Raw genomic sequence first — 23,953 nt, forward strand, 5'->3', positions numbered from 1 at the left:
CTGAGCTGCTGAACTTCTGGACTGAAAGGTCACAGGTTTGAATTGGGGGAGCGGAGAGAGCCCCCACTGTTAGCCCCAGCTTCTGCCAACCCTAAAGTTCTAAAACATGCAAATGAGAGTAGATGAATAGGTAGTGCTCCAGCAAGAAAGTAACAGCGTTCCATGCAGTCATGCCACATGACCTTGGAGGAGTCTACGGACAATGGCAGCTCTTCAGCTTAGAAATGGAGATGAGCACCAACCCCCAGAGTCAGACACGACTGGACTCAACGTCAGGGGGAAACCTTTACCCTTTACCTTAACTATCACCAATTCCTCAATACTTTATTTCCCATACCACCATACTACGTACGTGTGGCCGGGCACAGCTTTATATATATATATATATATATATATATATATATATATATATATATCCTTCAATAAACTGCTTTGCTTTGCTTATGGTTCTGTCTCCGGTGTGATTTTCAGGGTGCTCTCGCTACCTTGGGGTGTAACACCAATCTCACTAGTAAATTGTGATTATAAATTATTCGCAGAAATTTTAGCAAACCGTTGGAAACAAATCTTAGTAAAAATACTCCACAGAAATCAAGTTGGTTTTCTTCCAGGCAAACAGTTAAATCAGATTGAGTACGGTGTTAAATATATTAGAGGTGGCAGAACAAGACCCTAATAGAGATGTTGCGTTATTAGTTTTAGACGCAGAGAAAGCCTTTGACAATGTCTTCTGGGAATTTATGTAAAAGATATTAAGTCATTATGGAGTTGGTCAGCAATTTAAGAGGGCTGTAGGTGGTATTTACTCAAGGCAAAGAGCTAAATCAAGAATAAATGGTCAGTTGTCAAATCCTATAGAGATACAAAAAGGGATGAGACAAAGTTGCCTTTACCATTCAGCAAAACTTCTACTAGGTCTTATTTTCAAGGGATGTCTTATTTTTAGGGGCCGCTGACGTCTCTGTTGACACCCAATTTTCAACTTTCTTCTTCCTGAGCTTTAGTGGGGACTTTTGCTTTTGTTTTGTTTTCAGATTTTTAAAAAAGTTTCATTTATTTATTTATTTTGTGGAGATTTCTCTTAATTTTCTTGCTGGCTCATGTTTATCATGGATGACTGAGCTTAATGAAATGTACTGTTTAACTCATGAGTCTCCACAGTAATTGTAGTTGGATTTGAATGTTTTTAATGCTTAATATTTATGTATATCTTATTTCTGGACGTTGTTATGATTTGTGTGATTTTTGTCTTGTATTTTATGTTAAATGTACTTTGATTTCTATTGTACTGTATTTATACACTGTGTATTTGCAATGTGGCACTGAAGTGGCCAAACTGTAAGCTGCTCTGAGTCCCCTTCGGAGTGAGAAGACCCAGGTAGAAATATAGTAAATAAATAAATAAAGCAGATAATCTGGATTTTATATAGCTGTGTAGAACTGCTTATGATTATACTGCAGAATGATTTAATAACTGTTCCCAGTGTTGGAAATAGCAACCTTCTCAAGCCTCTACTAGTTATATGTTGTGTATATAATTCAGATTGCTTCCTGTATTGCTATACAATTTTAGAGGTCATGCTTTTACCAAGAGGTTATAGCATCATTTTTCAAAAGGTTGTGACTTCTGACAAGGCCATGCCTTTCCAAAGATCATAAAATCTCCAAAAGGTTATGGAGATTTCCATTTTCCAAAACCCTGGAATGGGGCTTCTTACAGGGAAATGTTGTAAAAGGTAAATCTGACCATTTTCTGGTAGTTTAGCAGAAAGTGAGAATAGCTAAACTGACATAAGACTGATGAATGTAGATTATGTCAAAGGGAATTGAACTAATAATTCAGGCTAATAATAGAAGGGTTCTAAAACTTTGGCTACCAGCCAGATAAGACATTGAGCCATAGCTTGAATGGAGGGGGGGATGGCACAGAAAGGAACAATAAGAATCAAAGCAACAAAAGTGTTACTTAGAATAGAAGAAGCTGCATTTTATCCAGGTTACTCACTAAAAATATGAGATTGGGGCAGGGAAAATAATGGGGAACAGAGATGGTGAATGGAGTAAGTACATCTTCCTTTCCATCTCTTCACAGAAAAGCCAAGAAAGATGAATTTGATAATATACACATTAGAATATGGTACAACTGGGGTGAGAGATCTATAGCCCTCAAGATGGTGATGCACTCTAAATCCTATCAGCTTCAACCAGCATGTCTGACAGCAAGGGGTGAAAGGTTCTACAGTCCAAGAACATCTAGGGTGTATCTACACTGCAGAGCTTAGCTGCTGCTGCTCAGTGGCATAGTCGTTTCTGACTCTTCGTGACCTCCTGGACCAGTCCACGCCAGAGCTCCCTGTCAGCCATCACCGCCCCCAGTTCTTTCAAGGTCAACCCAGTCACTTCAAGGATACCGTCCATCCATCTCGCCCTTGGTTGGCCTCTCTTCCTTTTTCCTTCCATTTACCCCAGCATCATGATCTTTTCCAAGCTTTCCTGTCTTCTCATGATGTGGCCAAAATACTTCAACTTTGTCTCTAATATCCTTCCCTCCAGAGAGCAGCCGGGCATTATTTCCTGGATGATGGACTGGTTGGATCTTCTTGCGGTCCAAGGCACTCTCAGGATTTTCCTCCAGCACCAGAGTTCAAAAGCATCTATCTTCCTTTGCTCAGCCTTCCTTATGGTCCAGCTCTTGCAACCATAGGTTACTATGGGGAATACCATTGCTTTGACTATGCGGACCTTCGTTGCCAGTGTGATGTCTCTGCTCTTCACTATTTAATCAAGATTGGCCATTGCTCTCCTCCCAAGAAGTAAACATCTCCTGATTTCCTGGCTGCAGTCTGCATCTGCAGTGATCTTTGCACCTAGAATTATAAAGTCTGTCACTGCCTCCACGTTTTCTCCTTCTATTTGCCAGTTATCGATAGGTGTAGTTGCCATGATCTTGGTTTTCTTGACATTTAACTGCAACCCAGCTTTTGCACTTTCTTCTTTCACTTTGGTGATAAGGCTCCTCAGCTCTTCCTCACTTTCGGCCATCAGAGTGGTATCATCTGCATACCTAAGGTTGTTAATGTTTCTTCCAGCAATTTTAACTCCGGCCTTGGAATCGTCAAGCCCCGCACGTCGAATGATGTGTTCTGCGTACAAGTTGAATAGGGAGGGTGAGAGTATGCAGCCCTGCCGTACTCCTTTCCCAATCTTGAACCAGTCTGTTGTTCTGTGATCTGTTCTTACTGTGGCTACTTGGTCTTTATACAGATTTCTCAGGAGACGGACAAGGTGATTTGGTATCCCCATACCACCAAGAACATGCCACAGTTTATTATGATCCACATAGTCGAAGGCTTTAGAATAGTCAATAAAGCAGAAGCAGATGTTTTTCTGGAACTCCCTGGCTTCCTCCATTATCCAGCGGATATTGGCAATTTGGTCTCTCGTTCCTCTGCCTTTTCTGAACCCTTTCAACAGAGCTTAGCACAGCGGGCTAAACAGCTAACTGCAGAAAATCCTACCAATCAAAAGGTCGGCAGTTCAAGCCCGGGTTGGGGTGAGCACCCACCATTAACCCCAGCTCCCTGTCCACCTAACAGATGGAAAGCAGAAATGTGGGTAGATAAATAGCGGGAAGGTAGTAAAAGGTGCCATTTAGGACATCAATTGGGAGGATGTCTAAGGACGACAAAGCTGCTCGGCGTGAAAGGTAGAGCTACAGAAGACCTCACAGCCTCCACGATGACAGAAACAAGATGGGAAATGCCTTTACCTCTGTTTGTGTACCGTCTGTCCTTGTTAATTGTATAACGGCATTGGTGGCTTGCCATATGTGTGTTCTGTAATCTGCCCTGGGTTCCCACGGGGAGATAGAGCAGAATATAAATAAAGTATATATATAAAATGCAGTTTGACCCCATTTTAACTGCTATGGCTCAATGTTCTGGAGTCATGAGAGTTATAGTTTTACAAAGTCTCTGCCAAAGAGTGCTCGTGCCTCACCAAACTACAATTCTCACAGTCCCATAGGTTTGAGCCACAGCAGTCAAAGTGATGCCAAACTGCATTAATTCTAGTGTAGATGCACCCTTAGATGGCTACAAGTTTCCTGCTCCTACAGTGCATGAAAATGACAAGAGATTTTGACACTATTGGCAGCATGGGAAAAAAGTAACAAGAGATATTATGGTCTCTCTCTTCTTATGACAGCAGAGTCAAATTAAGCCAATTGGCATTAGTGTTACAACATGAAAAAAAGGACTTCCCTACCAAAAAGGGGGTGCCGGGCCCCCCTTGGAATACTCCATCTCTCAGGCGCCTAAAGCTGCAGCTGGTTCTGCGTCATTGCCACGGCTTCTTCCTTAAATGGTTGTATAACTAGTTACCCCATATGGAGAAATCAACCTGTATATTTTACTTGAAGTAAACTGGACAAGTTTGATATAAAATTCTGTTTATTCAAGGTCCACATTGTTGAGCTAGAAATATGGGAATGGTTATTGAGTTCAACATTTTTGCTTCTTTTTGAAAACATATGGATTACTTTAAAGCTTCTCACTGAAATATTTTAACTCCAGTGTGTTCCTGATAGTTCACAAGCTGTTTTAATGTATGAAGAAAGAGTTCATTCCAGGACTTAGGTTTTCCTGCTCGGTTTTTTTTTTCTTAAATGTCTTCCTGTGTAAATCATGTGGGGGAAGGGAGATTCAGCTCTGACTGAGGCTGTTGCCTTTTGGCGCTCTGCCTCTTGACTGTTTTATTGTCTATTTTGGCTGGACTCAAAGTTCCAACTAGAGCCGCCTGCCAAAAAGGAACGGGGAAAATGTTAGGTCCTTTAAGGATACTGGAAAATAAAGCCAGCTTTTAAATCTGCCACGTCCTGTAAGTAAATAAAACCCGAATCTCTATGGAGCTCAGAGCCTCTTTCCTGTTCCACTTGTTTGGTTCCAAGTAGGAATGGAATCGTTGCTTTGCTTCAAATAAAATTGTTCCAGTGCCTCACAGTTCTTCTCAATGTTTCTGTTTGCATGCAAGTTTTATTTTTATTTTGGGGGGAGATGGAGTCAAGTTAAGGTGCAAATTTACAGCTTCCAGTGGGGAAATCATTGGGCACTTCAGTCTTTTGCAGGTTTTAAACAAGATAAACATTTTAACACTATATATCATTCCTGTGCATGGAGACTGCTCTATGTGGTTTTGCTGTCAAGTGTATTGAGGCATGAGACGTTCGCCTATAAATGCTTCAGGTTCTTGAAGAATTATGGTCATAATCTTGCCAGCAGTTAAACACTTTGAAAGCCCACTGATCCCAATGAGAAAATTAAACCTGAAGCTAAAACTCTCCATATTGAAATCTCTGGGACTTAAACATATTACACTATGCTTGGTTATAATCTTTGTCTCAGTCCCCTTCTACACTGCCATATAATCCAGATTATCAAAGCAGATATTCCACATTATTTGCTTTGAACTGGATTATATGAGTCTATACTGCCATATAATCCAGTTCAAAGCAGATAATCTGGATTTTATATGGCAGTGTAGAAGAGGCCTTACACCATGTCGGGACCATATTCCAGGTTTTTTGGTAGTGGGGACTCATATAATCAAGTTTAAAGCAGATAATTTGGGATCAGATCCTGGGATATAGGAGCAGTGTGAAAGGGTCTTCAGATACAGGAATTGGAAACCATGCCTTCTCATCTCTTAGAATTAAGAAGTAAGCAGTCTGTGGATACACCTGGATTCATCATTGTCATTAGAAGTAAAAGTGATCAACGGAGGGGAATGATGATGGTGGCAGTATCCTCTATGGACAGTGGAGTAGTCCAAATCAAAACAGTTCCAGTTGTCTACACTCCTCAGAAACCACAAGATACTCCATAGTTTCAAGCAAACTCCAGAGCACACTTGGGCCCCTTCTACACTGCTATATATTCCACATTATCTGCGTTGAACTGGATTATATGAGTCTAGGTAAAGGTAAAGGTTTTCCCCTGACATTAAGTCTGGTTGTGTCTGACTCTGGGGGGGTTGGTGTTCATCTCCATTTCTAAGCCGAAGAGCTGGCATTGTCTGTGGATGCCTCCAAGGTCATGTGGCCGGCATGACTGCATGGAATGCCATTGTATGAGTCTATACTGCCATATAATCCAGTTCAAAACAGATAATCTGGATTTTCTATGACAGTGTTGAAAGGGCCACAAACACACACTGACTTTCCCTAAAGCGAGGAAAGGCCAGTTTCACCTGGGATAACCTAGGACACTTTCCGAATGTAGTAGAACATTCTGAAGACAGCCATGTTTGTCTAGGAGAAAATGCAAAGAATTAAGATGGCATGGGGATGAGGAAAAGATGTATGGCTGAAAAGAAGAGATTGGTAGGCCAGGAGGAGAAGACCTACAAGCCACTTCAAACACCTTCGAAGAAGTATATGAAAAGCTTGACCTTTCACTGAACATTGAGAAAACCAAAGTACTCCACCAGCAGGCACCAGCCAATCTCTCTGCAATGCCAGCAATAAAGCTTAATGGTGTAATGCTAGAAATACTAGAAAATGTTGACAATTTCCGCTACCTAGGCAGCTACCTCACCCCAAAAGCCAACATCAGTGCCAAAATACAACACCATCTGAGCTCTCCGAGTTTTCATTTTCTTGAATGAAGCAGAGTGTTCAAAGGTTCAGAACATTCATAGGGATACTAAGATGCTTCTTTATAAATCTATTGTCCTTGCAACTCAATTGTATGCCTGCAAAACATGGACCATCTACAATTGTCACTGTCAACTTCAGGAAATATTCCATCAGTGTTGTCTTCTAAAAGTTCTGCAAATCTCTTGTGAAGAAGACAGGTGGGCAAATGTAAGTGTTCTGGAAGAAGCAAACACTACCAACACTGAAGCAATGATTGTCTGTCATCAGCTTCACTGCACTGGCTACATTGTCCAATTGCCCCATCACTGTCTTCCAAAGTAGTTACTTTACTCTCAGCTCAAGAACTGAAAATGGAATGTTGGTGGACAACAAAAGAGATTTAAAGATGGGCTTAAAGCTAACCTGAGAAAATATGAGCAAACACTGAGAACATGGAAGTCCTGACCTTCAAGAATGGCATGGATTTTAAAGAGACACAAACAGAGGGTGAAAAGGAGAAACGTGTCAAAAAAAAAGGTGTGTCAAGCAAACCCTTGTCGGGACATCTTCCATCTGTAAATCTATGTTCTCATTGTGAAAGGTTATGTGGATCCAGAATCGGTCTCTGGATTCATTGCGAAGACTCTACCCTGAAGATAATCATTCTCAGCCACAAGTGGTCGCCAGTGATAGACATTGTCATCTCAGTGAATTAGAACCAGGGCTGGCCCTAGATAATTTTCAAGTGTAAGCAACAGTATTTTGGCATGTCCCACCCCCCCAAACCAATCACTGAAAAATAAAAGGTAGAAAGTAGAGGTGAATAAAATTGACTACAAAAATGCATTGGATAATCCATAACCTTAGATAAGCGAGTCTTGGATAAGTGAGACTCTACTGTAGTAGTAGTAATAATAATAATAATAATAATAATAATAATAATAATAATAATAATAATAAATCATCCCAACAAAGGATTCCCCCAGACAGGAAGCAGCCAAGCTTTGAAGCTGAAAGGCTATTCAATGCTAATCAAGATGGGCAATTGAAACATTCACACCTGCCTCCAACAGACAAGAGTTCTTTCTTTCTCCCACCCTGGACATCATTCCACAGATATATAAACCCCACTTGCCTTGTTTCCAACAGACCTCACAACCTCTTAGTGTGATCGAGGTGACCATCCTCCCCTCCAGGACTTTGTAAAAGATAGTTCAAAAGTCAAGACTTTATGTTCTATATTCCATATATTTATAGTAGAAGGTGATTGAGACTTTTTTACTGGAGTTTACTGTGGATTATCCCTGCACTCTGAGGCAAGAGATAACAACTTCATGAAGTGTAAAATCATGCTGCTAAAACTCCACTTTTATGAATTTCCATATTGGGTTCCCCAGATGTTATGAACTTCGTTCTTATCAGATATTTTCAATTGTTTATATCATTCATGATTCCCCTTTATGCAATGTAACTCACTTTTATGGATTCTCCCTTATTTCCATGAAATCTATCTATCTGCCTATATGTATTTGTACTCTTTAGGATCCCCGGAAAATATGTATTTTTCCCAGCAGGGTTTATATTCCAACTTTATTTTATTTTTCATTTTATTTCATATAATTGTCAAATCATGAAATCAAATGGGAAATATTTTGACCCCAACATGAACCCCAGCTCCTATGACCCAGGCTTCCCCTTCCCAAAAACAAAAGGTGATTCGCCCCCAAGGCAAACATTGTCATATCTCATCCTAAGGAAATTCCAGGACACCTCAGGAAGGCGCCCTGTGGAGCCTGTCAATTTTGGCTCATCAACACCCATCACCACTTCCCCCCTGACACCCCAAGGCATATCTAAAATCTGTATACGTGACAGGAACCCTTGATTGCTGTCATTAATCCCTTTAGAAATCGGCCGGACAGGAATTAATCTGATCTTTCCTGCCCTGTCACTTCATTGTTCCAATAACTCCCACCTTCCCCTTCCTGATTGGCCCGGGTAGAGACAAAAAGCAGCTTCCTATTGGGCCATGCGGAGCAAGGCGGGAAACGAAAGCCCGCCTCGTTCAACACTCTAGCCTATCCGCGATCAGATGGGCGGGGGAGCGGGGCGGGAAATTCAAGGGGCTGTCAGACTGAAACATTGTATAAATATGGCTTTATTTTGGATATATGGTACGCTAGTAGACTGAATGATCGCTACTAGTGTCCTTTTCAGCTGAATCGCTCAATAAAGACTCCTTGGCGGATTTTCCTTCAACTTTGGCGGACCTTCTTCATTTCGGCTCCAGGTTGTATTGCGGCTCATATTCTCCTATTGGCTCCGCCAAGGTCCGTTCTCTCAGGACCGGATCGGCTCTCTCCTTAAGGGGCCCGATCCCCCAGAAACGTGGTCGACAACATTAGGATGCCTGCCATAGATGCAGGCGAAACATCAGGAGAGACTGCTTCTGGAACATGGCCATACAGCCCAGAAAGCTCACAGCAACCCACTTGTCTTTACCATATTATACAAATGTAATGTGCATCTCAATTTTGGCATAGTCATTTAGGCAAAAAAGGTGTGGCTTAGATTGATATAAAAATGGTAGTTTTAGCCTTCTTACTCAGATAGGAGCTTGAATAGGGCTACAGTAACTAGGCTTTGGTATTTTGGAGATTATGCTCAGCATGATAACTATGGTCCTTGCCCTCTGCTGAGCATGAGAATCAGCAGACTTTCTTCTCAACCTCTGACAACTCTGATGGCAAGGCTGGGATGACTTACTTGAAGCGGGGACAAAGTTAGATGTGGGCAAAATGTCAGTATTTTAAAAACTCTAAAATCAGGAGAGTAAATAAAGAACACCACTCAGAAAACAGAGGAATTCCAGACAGGAAACAATCAGGGCCAGCTAACACCTCCCAACAAAGGATTCCCCCAGGGAGAAAGCAGCCAGGCTTTGAAGCTGCCAGGCTATTTAATGCGTAATCAAGGTGGCCAACTGCAACATTCACACCTGCCTCAGACAAGAGTTCTTTTTCCCACCCTGAACATTCCACAGATATATAAACCCCACTTGCCTAGTTTCTAAGAGACCTCACAACCTCTGAGGATGCCTGCCATAGATGCAGGTGAAACGCCAGGTGGGAATGCTTCTGGAACATGGCCATACAGCCCAGAAAACTCACAAAAACCCACTTATTTTTCCAATGGGTGCCCTCCCTAGGGGCTGAGGGTCTTGTGTTTTAAAGGTATTAACAACAAACCATGGGAGCAAAAAAAAAAAAAACCCCAAAAAACGAGAGGAATATGTTGCCTTTGCAGAACTACAACTCCCACGGGTTATAGTCTTGGGGAACCTGCATCCCAGGAGTAACTTTCCCCAATGTCCAGACTGTGAGGAGGGCTCTATCTTGAAATAGGCGGGCTGGAGGAACTTGTAGGGCTCGCGGCTCTGGAACTCCTGCAACCCCTCCTGGCTGGGCTGCAACTGGCAGAAGGCGGGTAGGCCCTGCTTGCAGCGCTTGAGACACTGCGCGCGCTGGAGCAGGTCGCTGAAGTAGCGCAGCTCTGAGAAGCCCTGGAAACAGCACAGCGAGAGGCGACTGCGGGTTCGATCCCTGCCGTCACCCTTTCCCTCCTCCTCGTGGCATAGAGCTGTCTTCCGCTTCCTCCCTCTTTTTTTTTGCAGCCCAAAGTAGGAGTGGAACTTTGTGGGGAAAGGTTCCAGAGAGACAAAAAAGAAGCTGCTCATTAGGAGAAGCAGATTGGTGGGAGTCTGGGCACCTGGATGAGCCTCAACTTCATCCCCTAGAGGACTGCGCCTTGCGCAAATGTGTAGTTTTTTATTGCTTGAGCCGCCCCTGATTAGAACCATGAATTATATCCTGTAAACATGTTTAGGTTTATAACTATTTGTTATAAAGTGCTAAGCCTACTCTGTTAGTGAAGTTAGAACAGAGTAAAATAAAGATTTAGATTGTCCTTTTCTGATTAGCCAATAGACAAATGTTCTATTGGCTAATCAGAACAGGACAATCTAAACGGTTTGGGACCCGCCTACCTTCGTGACCGTATCTCCCCCTATGAACCTGCACAATCTCTTCGTTTATCCGGAGAGGCCCTTCTCTCACTCCCGCCACCATTGCTGGCTCGGTTGGTGGGGACGAGGGAGCGGGCCTTTTCAGTAGTTGCCCCCAGGTTCTGGAACTCCCTCCCGGGGGAGATCAGGCAAGCACCCTTGGCTTTTTCGCTGCACCTCTGAATAACTGAGTCCCCTTGTCTAAAAGACAGATCAATAACACCTTTGTGTTGTCGAAGGCTTTCATGGCCAGGATCACAGGGTTGTTGTGTGTCTTTCGGGCTGTGTGGCCATGTTCCAGAAGCATTCTCTCCTGACGTTTCGCCCACATCTATGGCAGGCATCCTCAGAGGTTGCCATAGATGTGGGTGAAACGTCAGGAGAGAATGCTTCTGGAACATGGCCACACAGCCCGAAAGACACACAACAACCCAATAACACCTTTGTTTGCACAGGTCCCTTTTCTCACAACAAATTGGCCAGCCGTCTCCCTCCCCTTAGGTCCTGGAATGTTTACACTTTGACCCAAAGCACTTTAGAAATATGTCATTGCACTTTAGTTTAGATAGCCCTATCATGCCATCCCCTCCACCAACCTGGTGGTCCATTTTATCTTACTTTATTTTAACTATTTTTATTTTTAAATTATTTATATGTTAATTGAGTTTTTTATGATTTACTGTATTGTTTTGGTTAAGGTAACTGTTTGTATAACTGCTGGTTTTAACTGTCCTTGTATTTTAATGTGTTTTAACTGATTTGTTGTTTTGTATTTCGGGTTTCTGACCCCAGTAGCCGCCCTGAGTCCCTGCCGGGAGATGGTGGAGGGGGAGAAAAATAAATTATTATTATTATTATTATTCTAGTTTCAATACTTTAGTCATTTCAGACTTCAAATTATGACCTCATCAGACAGGATGAATTCAGCATCCTAGGATGCTTTCATCCCATCTAGGGGATGGAACATCTCACTTTACATCACACACCATTGTGACTTCCAACAGAGGACATTTTCACCCCAATATGGGAGGCTTCTGTGCTGTGCGGTGCCAATGGAGCTAGCATGAGGCATTGCCGGAAGGGTGACGCTTTCCCCATGTGATGGGGAAAGTGTCATGGAGGGGGAGCTGCCCACAGGATGACAGATTTTTTTCCCGCTGCACCCTCTTTCCTCCTTGATGCCTGTATGATGAGGCCCTTAGATTTGGTCCATCACCTGTTTGAAAGGAAACTCCCCATTTCAACTGAATGTTGGTGATGTGATGCAGATAATACTTCCTTGTAGCATATGATGTGGGGATGTTCACCAGTTTCTACTTTTTGGTTGGATGTATTACAATTAATTAATTTCAAATGAGAAAAGTCTCCCACATCTGTAGATGTACATGTCCTCTTAAAATATACTCCTGTGGTTTGAAAATCAACGTGGTTGGATCTTGTATGATTTTATGGAGGGGGGGGTGTCAGGAGCGACTTGAGAAACTGCAAGTCGCTTCTGATGTGAGAGAATTGGCCGTCTGCAAGGATGTTGCCCAGGGGACGCCCAGATGTTTTGATGTTTTACTATCCTTGTGGGAGGTTTCACTCATGAAGCCTCCCACATGAAGCTGGAATGGATAGAGGGAGCTCATCCATGCTCTCTCCAGGTTGGATTTGAACCGGCAACTTTCAGGTCAGCAACCCAACCTTCAGGTCAGCAGTCATGCTGGCACAAGAGTTTAACCCAATGTGCCATTGGGGTTCCTATTTTGTGGTTACAATTTTATGGTTACTATTTTATGGTTATATTCTTAGACCATCTATTGTTAATGGTCAGAACATATTATAGTTTAACTATGCCAATTTCATGTAAAAGTACTCTCGGAAATGTGGTCAGCTAGTCATTGTGGCACTTTCTTTGGTGGGGGGATTGTGTGCTCCTGTGGGGCAAAAGGCCATACTGCTGGTAACAGTGCTGATGGTAGGATCTCCTATGTCAGATAGGCTTTTGCTTAGGTTCGTATGTGTGCGTATATATATGTATGTGTGTGTGCATGCAAATATGCACCTTCAGATCACCTGTTGACCTATGGCAACCCCTTTCTAGGTAAGGAATGTTAAGAAGTGGTTTTACTAGTTCCTTCCTCTGGAATAAAGCCTACAATATGTATTATTAATATTGCAGTCTTCTATCCAAGTACTTACCAGGGCTGGCCCTGCTTAGCTACAAAATCAGGTAGGATCCAGTGCCAAGCCAGAATCAATGTTACTGGGCATCAGCAGTAATGGGGGTTTTACTGGTGAAGGAACTCTATGAAAACAGCAGTGGCACCATAGCAACACTGACTGCGCAGAACAAGGTATAGTAAACCTTTTTAAAAAAATATTTTTACCATGAAAAAACTGTGATGCACCAGAAAAAGTGCCAGAAGATGGCTCTCCTGGGTTGAAATGACTCAACAAGCTCCTGATGTACAGCAGATAACTGTGAGAAGCACTGTTGCTAATGACACAACTGGATTCAAGTTGAAAGGAAATTGAATTTTTGATGTGCTTAAAGACAAAAAAAATCTGAAGCTACAGAACACATATTATAGGAACACAGAATGTGAAAAACGTGAATCAAGGGAAGTAAGACATCATAAAATAAGAAATGGAATGTATAAACATTGCAATACTTAGATTGAGGGAGATATAGTGAACAGAAATGGGGCATTTTTAGTCAGAAACAGTGTTTCACTTAGCAAATTAATATCTAAAAAGAAATAGGGGCAATAGTAAGGAGAGATGTAACCAAAGCAATCGGGATAGAATGTAAACCCATCAGCATAACTATAATCTATGTTAATGCTCCAAGTATAGAGGCAGAAGAATAAGAAATTCAAAGATTTTATCCTGGAGTCCAGGAGGAAATTAATCACACACCACAACAGTATTTGTTAATCATAGGTAACTGGAAAGGAAAAGCAGGAAACAGAGCAGAAAAAAAGATTGTAGCGAAATTTGACCTATGATTAAGAAACGGAACAGGAACACAACTGACTGAATTTTGCAAAGCCAACAGTTTGCTCAGCTCTGGAATGAAGCCAGGCAAATTGTCAGAGAATAATGATGGGAAAAAGCACTTTCTGCAGCCCAAAAGAAAGATAAGCCTCAAAGGAAGATAGATGAAACTCTTCAATCAATTAAGGACAGGTGAGAAACAAAAGTAAAACAGAACAGAAATACGGTCAGAACCCTGAATGCAAATATTCAGCAATTTGTATGAGGGATCAGAGAGAACTACTGCAGTAGTCAATGTACAGAAGATAGCAACAAAAAGAAAGAACAAGAGACTTCTTCCACAAGATCTGAGAAATCAAAGGGAAATTTAATCCAAGAATGCTCTACAATTAGAAGAGGAACACATTACATGAAAAAGTAAAAATAAAAAGACGTTTGAAGCAATTCTGATTCCTATTAAACTCAGTGGGACCTACATCTGAGAAGAGACAGAAAGTACTGCTTTTTGAATATAAAAAAGGTTGGAATGCTTTATAAAACATCTATCCATCAATAGAATCTAGCCAGTCAAATCTGGAGGGTGTCAGGAAGTGGGAGTTTGGTTGTTTAAATAGTTAGAAAGCGACTTTTTATAACTTTCTCCAAGGCCTAGGAAGTTTTTTTTTCATGTTAGGAGCTACTTGAGAAACTGCAAGTTGCTTCTAGTGTGAAAGAATTGGCCATCTGCAAGGATGTTGCCCAAGGGATGCCTGGATGTTTGATGTTTTACCATCCTTGTGTCACCGCATGGACCTGGTATTGACAGGTCCATGTTCTTCCTGGGTTGGATTCGAACTGGTAACCTTCAGGTCATCAACCCAACCTTCATGTCAGCAGTCTGCTAACACATTGCACCACCAGGGGCTCCAGCCTAGGAAGCGTAACTAAAGAACAAGCTAACTCGGTGTACTGGCATAAGACACAATCTTGTGAGCCACAGTAAGCAAGAAAAAGGCTACAGGTATTTGAGGTTGTAGTCAAAAACATCAGAGAACTGCCTATACAATACATCATTTTCTTTCCAGATGCTTTCAGAAACAGGGAATGAAAATCATAACTCTGTCTTCCTATTAGTTCCAATATATTCCCGAGTAAACAGCTTATGAACAGTTACTTACCTGTTGCCCATTTTTGAGGTTTACTGAATCTGTCCTTTTAAAAATCCATCTAACATTGCATTTGCCACCACTTATTTTAACAGAGAGTTCACCAGTTAATTTTGGATTGTGTGAAGAAATGTTTTATTAATTTCTGACTAAACTGCAAATAATAGTATTAAGGTATAGAAGAAACATTTGTTTATATAAATCATTTGTAGTTTTATCAACTTTACATATACAGTAGAGTCTCACTTATCCAAGCTAAACGGGCCGGCAGAAGCTTGGATAAGCGAATATCTTGGATAATAAGGAGGGATTAAGGAAAAGCCTATTAAACATCAAATTAGGTTATGATTTTACAAATTAAGCACCAAAACATCATGTTATACAACAAATTTGACAGAAAAAGTAGTTCAATACGCAATAATGTAATGTTGTAATTACTGTATTTATGAATTTAGCACCAAAATATCATGATATATTGAAAACATTGACTACAAAAATGGCTTGGATTATCCAGAGGCTTGGATAAGCGAGGCTTGGATAAGTGAGACTCTACTGTACTGCTATCATATCCCACCTTAGTAAAATGCCCCAAATGCTTTGTCTTTTGTCCTTCCCTAACAGGCAGGTTACTTCAAAATCCTCTTTTCCTTTTCTTTGCATTTTTTCTATATTTCTTATATTATCTTTTTTTTAAAACAATACATTTGTATGTTCAGGATATTTTCTTATGAATACTTGAATATAATCATGAATCCGTTGACCTTGTGTATTAGTTGAAGGTAAGTTTTGGGGCCAAAATTATGGCTTTTGATGTGGCCCATGAATAAATTGAGGATTATTCTTCAGAGAGGGGAAAAGATCAGCACAGCTTTAGGCTTTCAAAAATCCAGAAAAGGCTATGGAGATAATACAGACTTGGGGCCCTTCCACACAGCCATATAATACAGAATATCAAGGCAGAAAATCCCACAATATCTGCTTTGAACTGGGATATCTGAGTCTACATTGCCATTTCTCCTAGTTTAAAGCAGAAAATGTGGGATGTTATTCAGCTGTGTGGAAAGGGCCTAAAGTTCTGGCTGTTTGCCAGTCATTCAGATAAGTTGCTTTTTTTCAATAAGAGTTAAGGTAGAATACATTAACCAATGATAAGTTGACCCAAGTTTCTGGCTACATTTTTGACTAAAATTTCAGGACTAAAAACCGGGATTACCTGTTTCAACGCAACTAGTTTCAGTAAACTTCTAAGCAGCCCCTGATGGCGCAGTGAATTAAACCCTTGTGCTGGCAGGACTGCTGACTGGAAGGTTGGGTTGCTGACCTGAAGGTTGCCGGTTCAAATCCAACCCGGGAGAGCGCAGAAAAGCTCCCTCTATCAGCTCCAGCTCCATGCGGGGACATGAGAGAAGCCTCCCATAAGGATGGTAAAAAGATCAAAACATCCAGGCGTCCCCTGGGCAATGTCCTTGCAGACGACCAATTCTCTCACACCAGAAGCGACTTGCAGTTTCTCAAGAAAAAAAGTAAAGTTCTCATTGTGATTTCAAGATCTTTGCAGAAATCCCATTCTGTCGCTACCTGTAGTAGTTGTAGTTTCTGAGCCCACAGTATTCCTTCTTCTGATATAAATCATATTTACAGTGGCAACAGGCTACTTTTGGGACTATAACTGTAATTGCTTGTTTTTAATTAGATTCTGTGCTTTGGGTTTATCAATGTCTGCTCTTGGGCTTGAGCTGTACATTGAATACCACTACTCTTGATTTTAAAGTAGCATTGCAGGGAGCTCTCTGGTGGGTATGTACCTATGAAACATAGGTTTCCAAACACTTATGACACATTAACTGTTTTTATTTCTAGGTGTATCATAAAAATATGTGGCACATAACCTAAAATTACTATAATTTATGAAGAGGTCCTGCGCCTCTCCAAGGTCTTACGTAGACTTCTTTAACAACTACATATGCATGATAAATATCAAAGAAAAAACCTGGTAACTTTTGTGTATAAAGCAAGCGCTCACCACAAAACCATAAGCCTCTGGGAATTGCAGTTTGTAATGAGACACACAGTATGGCTTCTAATGCAGGACTCTGATGGTGTGCTATTATGGAGAAAATGTAAGTCATTTTCTTTTTAATTCATGCATCTGCCTGCTTCCCCACATCCTTGCGCAACAGTGCCGGGGTTTCTAAAATATTAATGGTTCTGGCAATAGCATTTTTTCCTGCTTATCATATGCTTCCGACTCTCTGTCACGTTTAAGTGAGTGTAAAAGCCACTTATTTCCAGTAACATTAATATTTTTAATGGATTCATTTGGTCGCATAGATTTCAGTAAAAATAGATACCTTTATTTCATTTTACACCCAGCATGTCAACTGGCATAATGTTTGACCAGTTATTAATCAAAGAGCTAAAAGGGTGCATATTCCAATTGAGATACATTAGCTTGCATTCAATATTAATAGCTTTTGACAATATTTATTTTGCCCATTATTTAAGTGGTTGATGTCATTACACTTTATGTCAGCATTTCGAAGCAAAGCTACTGGGGTGGGAGTGGGATGGGGCAGCTAGATATGCTGATATGCACCTATGGATTAGGCTGCAACCCCTTCCACATGGGTGCTTCTTGGGTGCATGAGTGAACTGACGCTCTCACATGGGACTCCATAGGCTGCAACCGTGTCTTCTTTTAGTGTTATGGGCACTGCACTTTCCACTTCCTTGAGCCACAGCGGCTGCACAAATCAAAGTGACTGCTGCCACCAAGGGAGGCCTTGCTTCACTCAAACAGTCCCTTTGTGGGAATGTGGTCAAGGCTCACACTCTGAAGTGTAAGCTGCGCGAGCCACTGGTGCCATCTGTTAGATGGGATGGACTGGGAGATGTTCTTATTGGAAAGGAAGGTCTGTTAGAACCAGTTATAGTAGATGTAAAAAAAAGCAAAGGTTTCCCCTGATGTTAAGTCCAGTCATGTCTGACTCTGGGGGTTGCTGCTCATCTCCATTTCTAAGCCGAAGAGCCGGCGTTGTCCGTATACACCTCCAAGGTCATGTGGCCAGCATCACTGCATGGAGCGCCCTTACCTTCCCGCCGGAGCGGTACCTATTGATCTACTCACATTGGCATGTTTTCGAACTGCTAGGTTGGCAGGAGCTGGAGCCAACAGCGACCGCTCACGCCGCTCCCGGGGTTTGAACCTGTGACCTTTTGTTCCATAAGTTCAGCAGCTCAGCGCTTTAACACACTGTGCCACCGGGGGCCCATGTATGTGTATGTATATATATATATATATATGAATATATAAATGAAAGATTCACCTTGAATTTTCTATACAATGACACAAGATAACAAGGGATCATTCCCCTCAACTTCCAGAAATATTCATCTACAGTAGAGTCTCACTTGTCCAACACTCGCTTATCCAACGTTCTGGATTATCCAATGCATTTTTGTAGTCAATGTTTTCAATATATTGTGATATTTCCGTGCTAAATTTGTAAATACAGTAATTACTATATAGCATTACTGCGTATTGAACTACTTTTTCTGTCAAATTTGTTGTATAACATGATGTTTTGGTGTTTAATTTGTAAAATCATAACCTAATTTGATGTTTAATAGGCTTTTCCTTAATGCCTCCTTATTATCCAACATATTCACTTATCCAACATTCTGCCGGCCCATTTATGTTGGATAAGTGAGACTCTACTGTACTTATTTTAGACATTTTAAAAATTTTTTTGACAGAAATGATTTTTTAAAAAGCCACAACAGTTATCTCATTGAATAGCAGTCCAGTCCCCAGAAATGGGTTGGGTGCGGGGCACCTGGAGACTGGCAATAACAGGGCAGGCAGTGGCCAGTCTTTGGCTGTATCGACTGCTGTAAGAGAAGAGCAGCTGGGCATGAGTTTTCCCTCCCTCCCACCTTTAGCCTTGCCAGAGCCGATCAGAAAATGAAAGTGGATCATGTGTCTTTTTGCAAAGCCTGCATTTGAGAGGGAGAGATGTGCTACCTCCATGTGTCTCAGTGCCGCTATTTAGTGCTTAGGGAATATATCGCTTTTTGAGAATTCCTTTTTCTTCTTTCTAAATTCCTCCCCCCCCCTTCACGTCTTTGACTCTCAGCCTCTGCTATACCCTCCCCAGCCTTAACTTCTGACTTGTGTGTTCCTGCACCAGCCCGGCAGCCTCCCCCCCCCCTCCCCTTGTTAGTTCACCTCTTTGAATCTCTCTCTCTCCTTTCCCAAAAATCAGTGGATGACCCAAACATTCTGAAACTTGGGGGCGTGCAATGGTAAACGTGTCCTCTAAGTGTGGCCATTTTCATCCTGATAGCCATAAATGAGGAAAAAAGGAGCTTCATCATTTCCCCCAATGGCCAGCTGTTACTAAAGCAAAAAAATAGTTTCTGGCTACGGATCCACGAAATGGCATTTCCCCTCTCCCAATTTCAGGAACTTCCCAAAAAAGCAGGATGGGCGTCCAGCCAGAAATGGAACTGAAAATGGAACGGGTTTTTCTCAAATTGCACACCCCTGATAAAAGGTAAAGGTTTCCCTTGACATTAAATCCAGTCATGTCTGACTCTGGGGGTTGGTGCTCATCTCCATTTCTAAGCCGAAGAGCCAGCGTCGTCCGTAGACACCTCCAAGGTCATGTGGCCGGCATGACTGCATGGAGCGCCGTTACCTTCCTTACCTATCGATCTACGCACATTGGCATGTTTTCGAACTGCTAGGTTGGCAGAAGCTGGAGCTAACAGTGGGCACTCACACCGCTCCCGGGATTTGATCCTGGGACCTTTCGGTCTGCAAGTTCAGCAGCTCAGTGCTTTAACACACTTCGCCACTGGGGCTCCATACAAGGCCTTCACATGGAACAATTCTTCAGTTATCTGGGAAGGGAAGGAGGGAGGGAGGGAAGATTATTGCCTGTCCCTCACCTTTTGTCCCTTGGGACCCAACTACATTAATGTAGGTCAAGGCTAGCTTCAAACTGTGACAGCCAGACAACAACTACCACAAGAGTGTGCAAAAGAAGGTCCTTAACGTGCACCAGTGCTTTGTGCTTTGTGTAATCACCGTCCATGTAATCACTATCCAGGTCTCAAATTGGTTCCAGGATTTCCTATATAACCATCTGCACAGTGAAATCACTTACTTTAATACTGGTTTTAAACTGCGTTAAATGGCCACTGTAGATAAGGCTTCAGTGCATGCTATGTTTGAGCACTTCAGAATCTATTTGGAAAATCTCAGAAGACAATCTCAACCATCGCTGCAGAGTTTCAAAATCCCAGCAGTTTGAACTGGAAACTGAGAAGCCTAATGCGTTTTGCAAATGCTGTTTTTTTGCGGAGAGCAGCTGCTGAAGCAGAGCCAAAAGAAGCCGTATTGACCTCTGTATCTATTCTGCTGTATTTGAAAATATATGACTTGGAATCGTAATAGTGTCTGATTGGTTGGCCATAAAAACATAAGAGTTCGGAGGGGGGGCTGACACCATATTTGGACTGTACGATCGTTGTGTAATCCAATTTTATGCAGTGCATAATGCTTTGCATGAGATTCTATCCACCAGCAGATGGCAGCAAAATGGAAAAAGTAGGCATGAACTGAGCCTGCAGTGGACAAAAGATTTGAGATTTCCAACAGCCTTAGTTTCACTAGCCTGTTTTGAAATACAAGGTAAGTTAGCAAGGGCATAATCTTGGGTTAGCCATTCCTCAGCAATAGTGTGCATTCATCTGACCTTAGTATATTTAAGATTTATGATGATGATAAGTAGTGATTGTTTTTGCATCACCAGGTTTGTCTGTAAAACTTCAATTTCATGACTGTATGAAGACCCTTCTTCACCCCTGTACACACACACATCAATCTTTGCAGATAATAAACTGTCCCAAAGCTTTTAAAAATGTGTTTTGAGGGGGATCCTTTTTAATTTTTGGTTTTAGACTGCTTTCAATATTGATAACAGTATGTTTCGGATACTGAAGCTTTATTAGTTGCAAATAAGACCAATGCATGGGCAGGTTATTTTCTGGAGTTGGTAAAACTTAATTGTACTCATTTTACTCTGTGAGTGGGATTCATCAGTGTAACATTTTGTGGGAAAAATAAAGGAAATGTATTATTAAATCAAACAGCCTTGCATTTTGAAATCAAACCATATCTGTTCGTATTGCTGTTTTTAGGTATGTGGTCAGCTGCATGTTGTGATCTTGCATTTTGAGATGTGGAAATAATCCCATTGAAACTAATGTGTGTATGTTTGTTTGATTGTAGGTCTAAAGCTACAGAGTGGATTTCACAGCTTGATGAGAAGTAAAGTAAAAAGTAAGAAATATGGTTCATAATCTATCATTCATCTGTTTTGTTTTGAGACTTCGAGCAAAACTCGAAGAACATTCTCTTCAATTAGAAGTTTTACAATAATTTTGGAATCCTTGTGAACAATCTTTTAAAACTTCTTTGCTGATATAAAACTTATTTTCCTCGGCATCTGGTGCTGTTTCTTAAATTTTCTACCTACAACATAAACCATATTAGTGTGTAGTTGCGCATTTTCATTTTTATTATGAGTACCAAGAATTCAATATGACCGGTGTTCAGATGCTAGGAATATATAATAATTAAGGTGTGCCGATGCTCAGTATAATTATCTCTATAAGATTAAAATACTTGCGATTTTATGATAAAAATACTCGCCAAAAGAAAGGATATATGTTGATATATATTGTGGGAAATCAATCTGAACTATCCTATTGATGTCGGATATTTTTACTCCTCCTCTGCACTCTATTCACCTTTCAAACCAATATTTTGACAGTTGTAGTGATAATACTCCCCATTTCCACCCAATTTAAATGTTGTGCTGCAGATGTCTTTGATGGTAAATAACCCCAGGGTTAGTTTGTGCATGTTGTGGCTCAATACAGAGCCTGCTGTTTGTGAACAGTTGAAAGCGGAGCATCCCTTGGTAATCAGAAGTAGAAATTTGAATTTGGGGGTGGCATCTCTGAAGGAGGCATTGGAATGGGCATTGCATATCATCTCTCAATTCTTTTGAGAGGCTACGAATAAAAGGTGATGGGAAAACATACCTACCATGCATCATATGAAACATATTTTCAACCCAGGCTTGAAAGACTGAAATGGCAATATCCCAGGATATTGTAGTTTTAGAAGGAACGTTAGAAAAGCGGATCTATCCTGTGAACCAAGTTAAAATTTAGTTAAAGACATGGGAGAAAAAGCCAGAATGCTGCATTCCATACATAGAATTTTGCTCTTTCTTAAATGACATTACCTCATCAGGAATCCATTCAGGAAAAAAGAATTGCCATCCCCAGAAGGGCTGATTTAAGTTAGGCAAGGTTTTAGCGTGAATGTGATATATATATATATCATCTTTCTTTCTCTTCTGCCTAATAAGCTGCATTTGTTTTTAAATCATTTTGCATTAAAATGTATTTGATATGCAGATTGTGGATTTTTCCAGGACTCCCTTAGATGTTATCGGGCCCTTCCACACAGTCATAACTCAGAATATCAAGGCAGAGAATCCCACAATATCTGCTTTCAACTGGCTATCTGAATCCACACTGCCATATATCCCAGTTCAAAGCAGAAATGTGGGATTTTATTCAGCTGTGTGGAAGGTGCCATCTATGGCTGGATCTACACTGCCATATAAAATCCTGATAATCTGCTATGAACTGGATTATATGGCAGTGTAGGCTCATATAATCCAGTTCAAAGCAGATAATGTGGATTGTCTGCTTTGATAATCTGGATTATATGGCAGTGTAGAAGGGGCCTAATATGTCAGGAACAAGTAAAAAGGAAAATCCTACAGAAGTTTACTTGGAAGTAAATCCCATTCAAAACAGTGAAATCCGCTTAGGAGGAAACAGGTCTAGAGCAGGACATATATATATATATATTACTGTGGGAGGAGAGGGGAAAGTACAAATTTTCGGAGGTGTTTGGTTAAATATCATAGTCCATTTTATTGATTAGCCCACCAGCCATATCAAACACTTGACAAACTCATTTAACACATACACATACAGCATACAATCCACAGCACAACAAAAGTAAAAATAAACAAGCTATTAACAAGGAATCAAGATCCCGATCCAGATCAAATATCTACATCACCCCTACAGTTTACCCCAGTCGATTCCAAATATGCAATTCAACAACAACAACAGAAATATGCAATTCACACTTGGTTAAATATCATTTTTACTGTGATAATATGGCTTCACTTGAAACAAGTTACACATTGCTTCCACTGAGGTTGTTCTGGGATTTTGATTGACCAATGAATTGACTTTCATTGCATTTTTGTATTACAATTATTATTATTATTATTATCATCATCATCATCACCATCATCATCATCACTATTATTTATACCCTGCTTTATTTCTCCCGAAGGAGACTCAAAGCTGCTTAAAATAAAAGCATTAGCATACAATTTAAAATATGCAAATATGCAAACATTAAATATAAATAGTATTTTAAAATTCACAGTTAAATATAAATTAATAATTTATATTCTGCTGTAATCTAATCACCATAAATTCACTAATTGCAATACAAATATAAAATTACCTTTGTAGTTTCATTTTATTGTTTTGTTCCGTCAACGAAGAACACAAACGCAGTCAAAGTTAAATAGATCCGAACAAGAGCAAAAAATGGCTTTGAGATATACACACACAAATGTTTAACAGGAGGGTTAAAATAATTTATTTTCTACTTCTTACATTAGTGAGGCATTTGATGTTAGTATAGCAGGTAGAGAAAATTACATTAGTGAGGCATTTGATGTTAGTATAGCAGGTAGAGAAAATTACATGTAGCTTTGAAATATTTATTAGTATTTTGCATTAAATGAAGTCCACCATATATCTGGGGGGGGGGGGGGTTGCACTTTCAAGGAGACAAACTGTACTTTTTAGACATAAGTGGCGAGTAGCAATTATTAATTTGTTGATGTGAATCAGCTACTTCATAACTACCTTTAAAACAATATTAATGTGAGGAAAGAAGAGTGTGCAATACCTATGTAACATTACCAGTGGCGAGTAGCAAATATAAATTTG

General features: G+C 40.7%; 1 protein-coding gene across 1 annotated transcript in view; it reads right to left on the reverse strand.

Moving 5' to 3' along the window:
* Positions 1-23,488, reverse strand: part of atxn10 (ataxin 10) — a 125,686-nt gene extending 102,198 nt beyond the window's left edge. Inside the window, exon 1 of the mRNA XM_062983599.1 lies at positions 23,460-23,488. Within this exon, the coding sequence (XP_062839669.1) occupies positions 23,460-23,473 (14 nt within the window). The 5' untranslated portion in view covers positions 23,474-23,488. The remainder of the gene's footprint in view (positions 1-23,459) is intronic.
* Between the last annotated feature and the right edge of the window lie 465 nt (positions 23,489-23,953).

The sequence above is a fragment of the Anolis carolinensis genome, chromosome 5 (assembly GCF_035594765.1).
Source record: "Anolis carolinensis isolate JA03-04 chromosome 5, rAnoCar3.1.pri, whole genome shotgun sequence".
Lineage (NCBI taxonomy): Eukaryota > Metazoa > Chordata > Lepidosauria > Squamata > Dactyloidae > Anolis > Anolis carolinensis.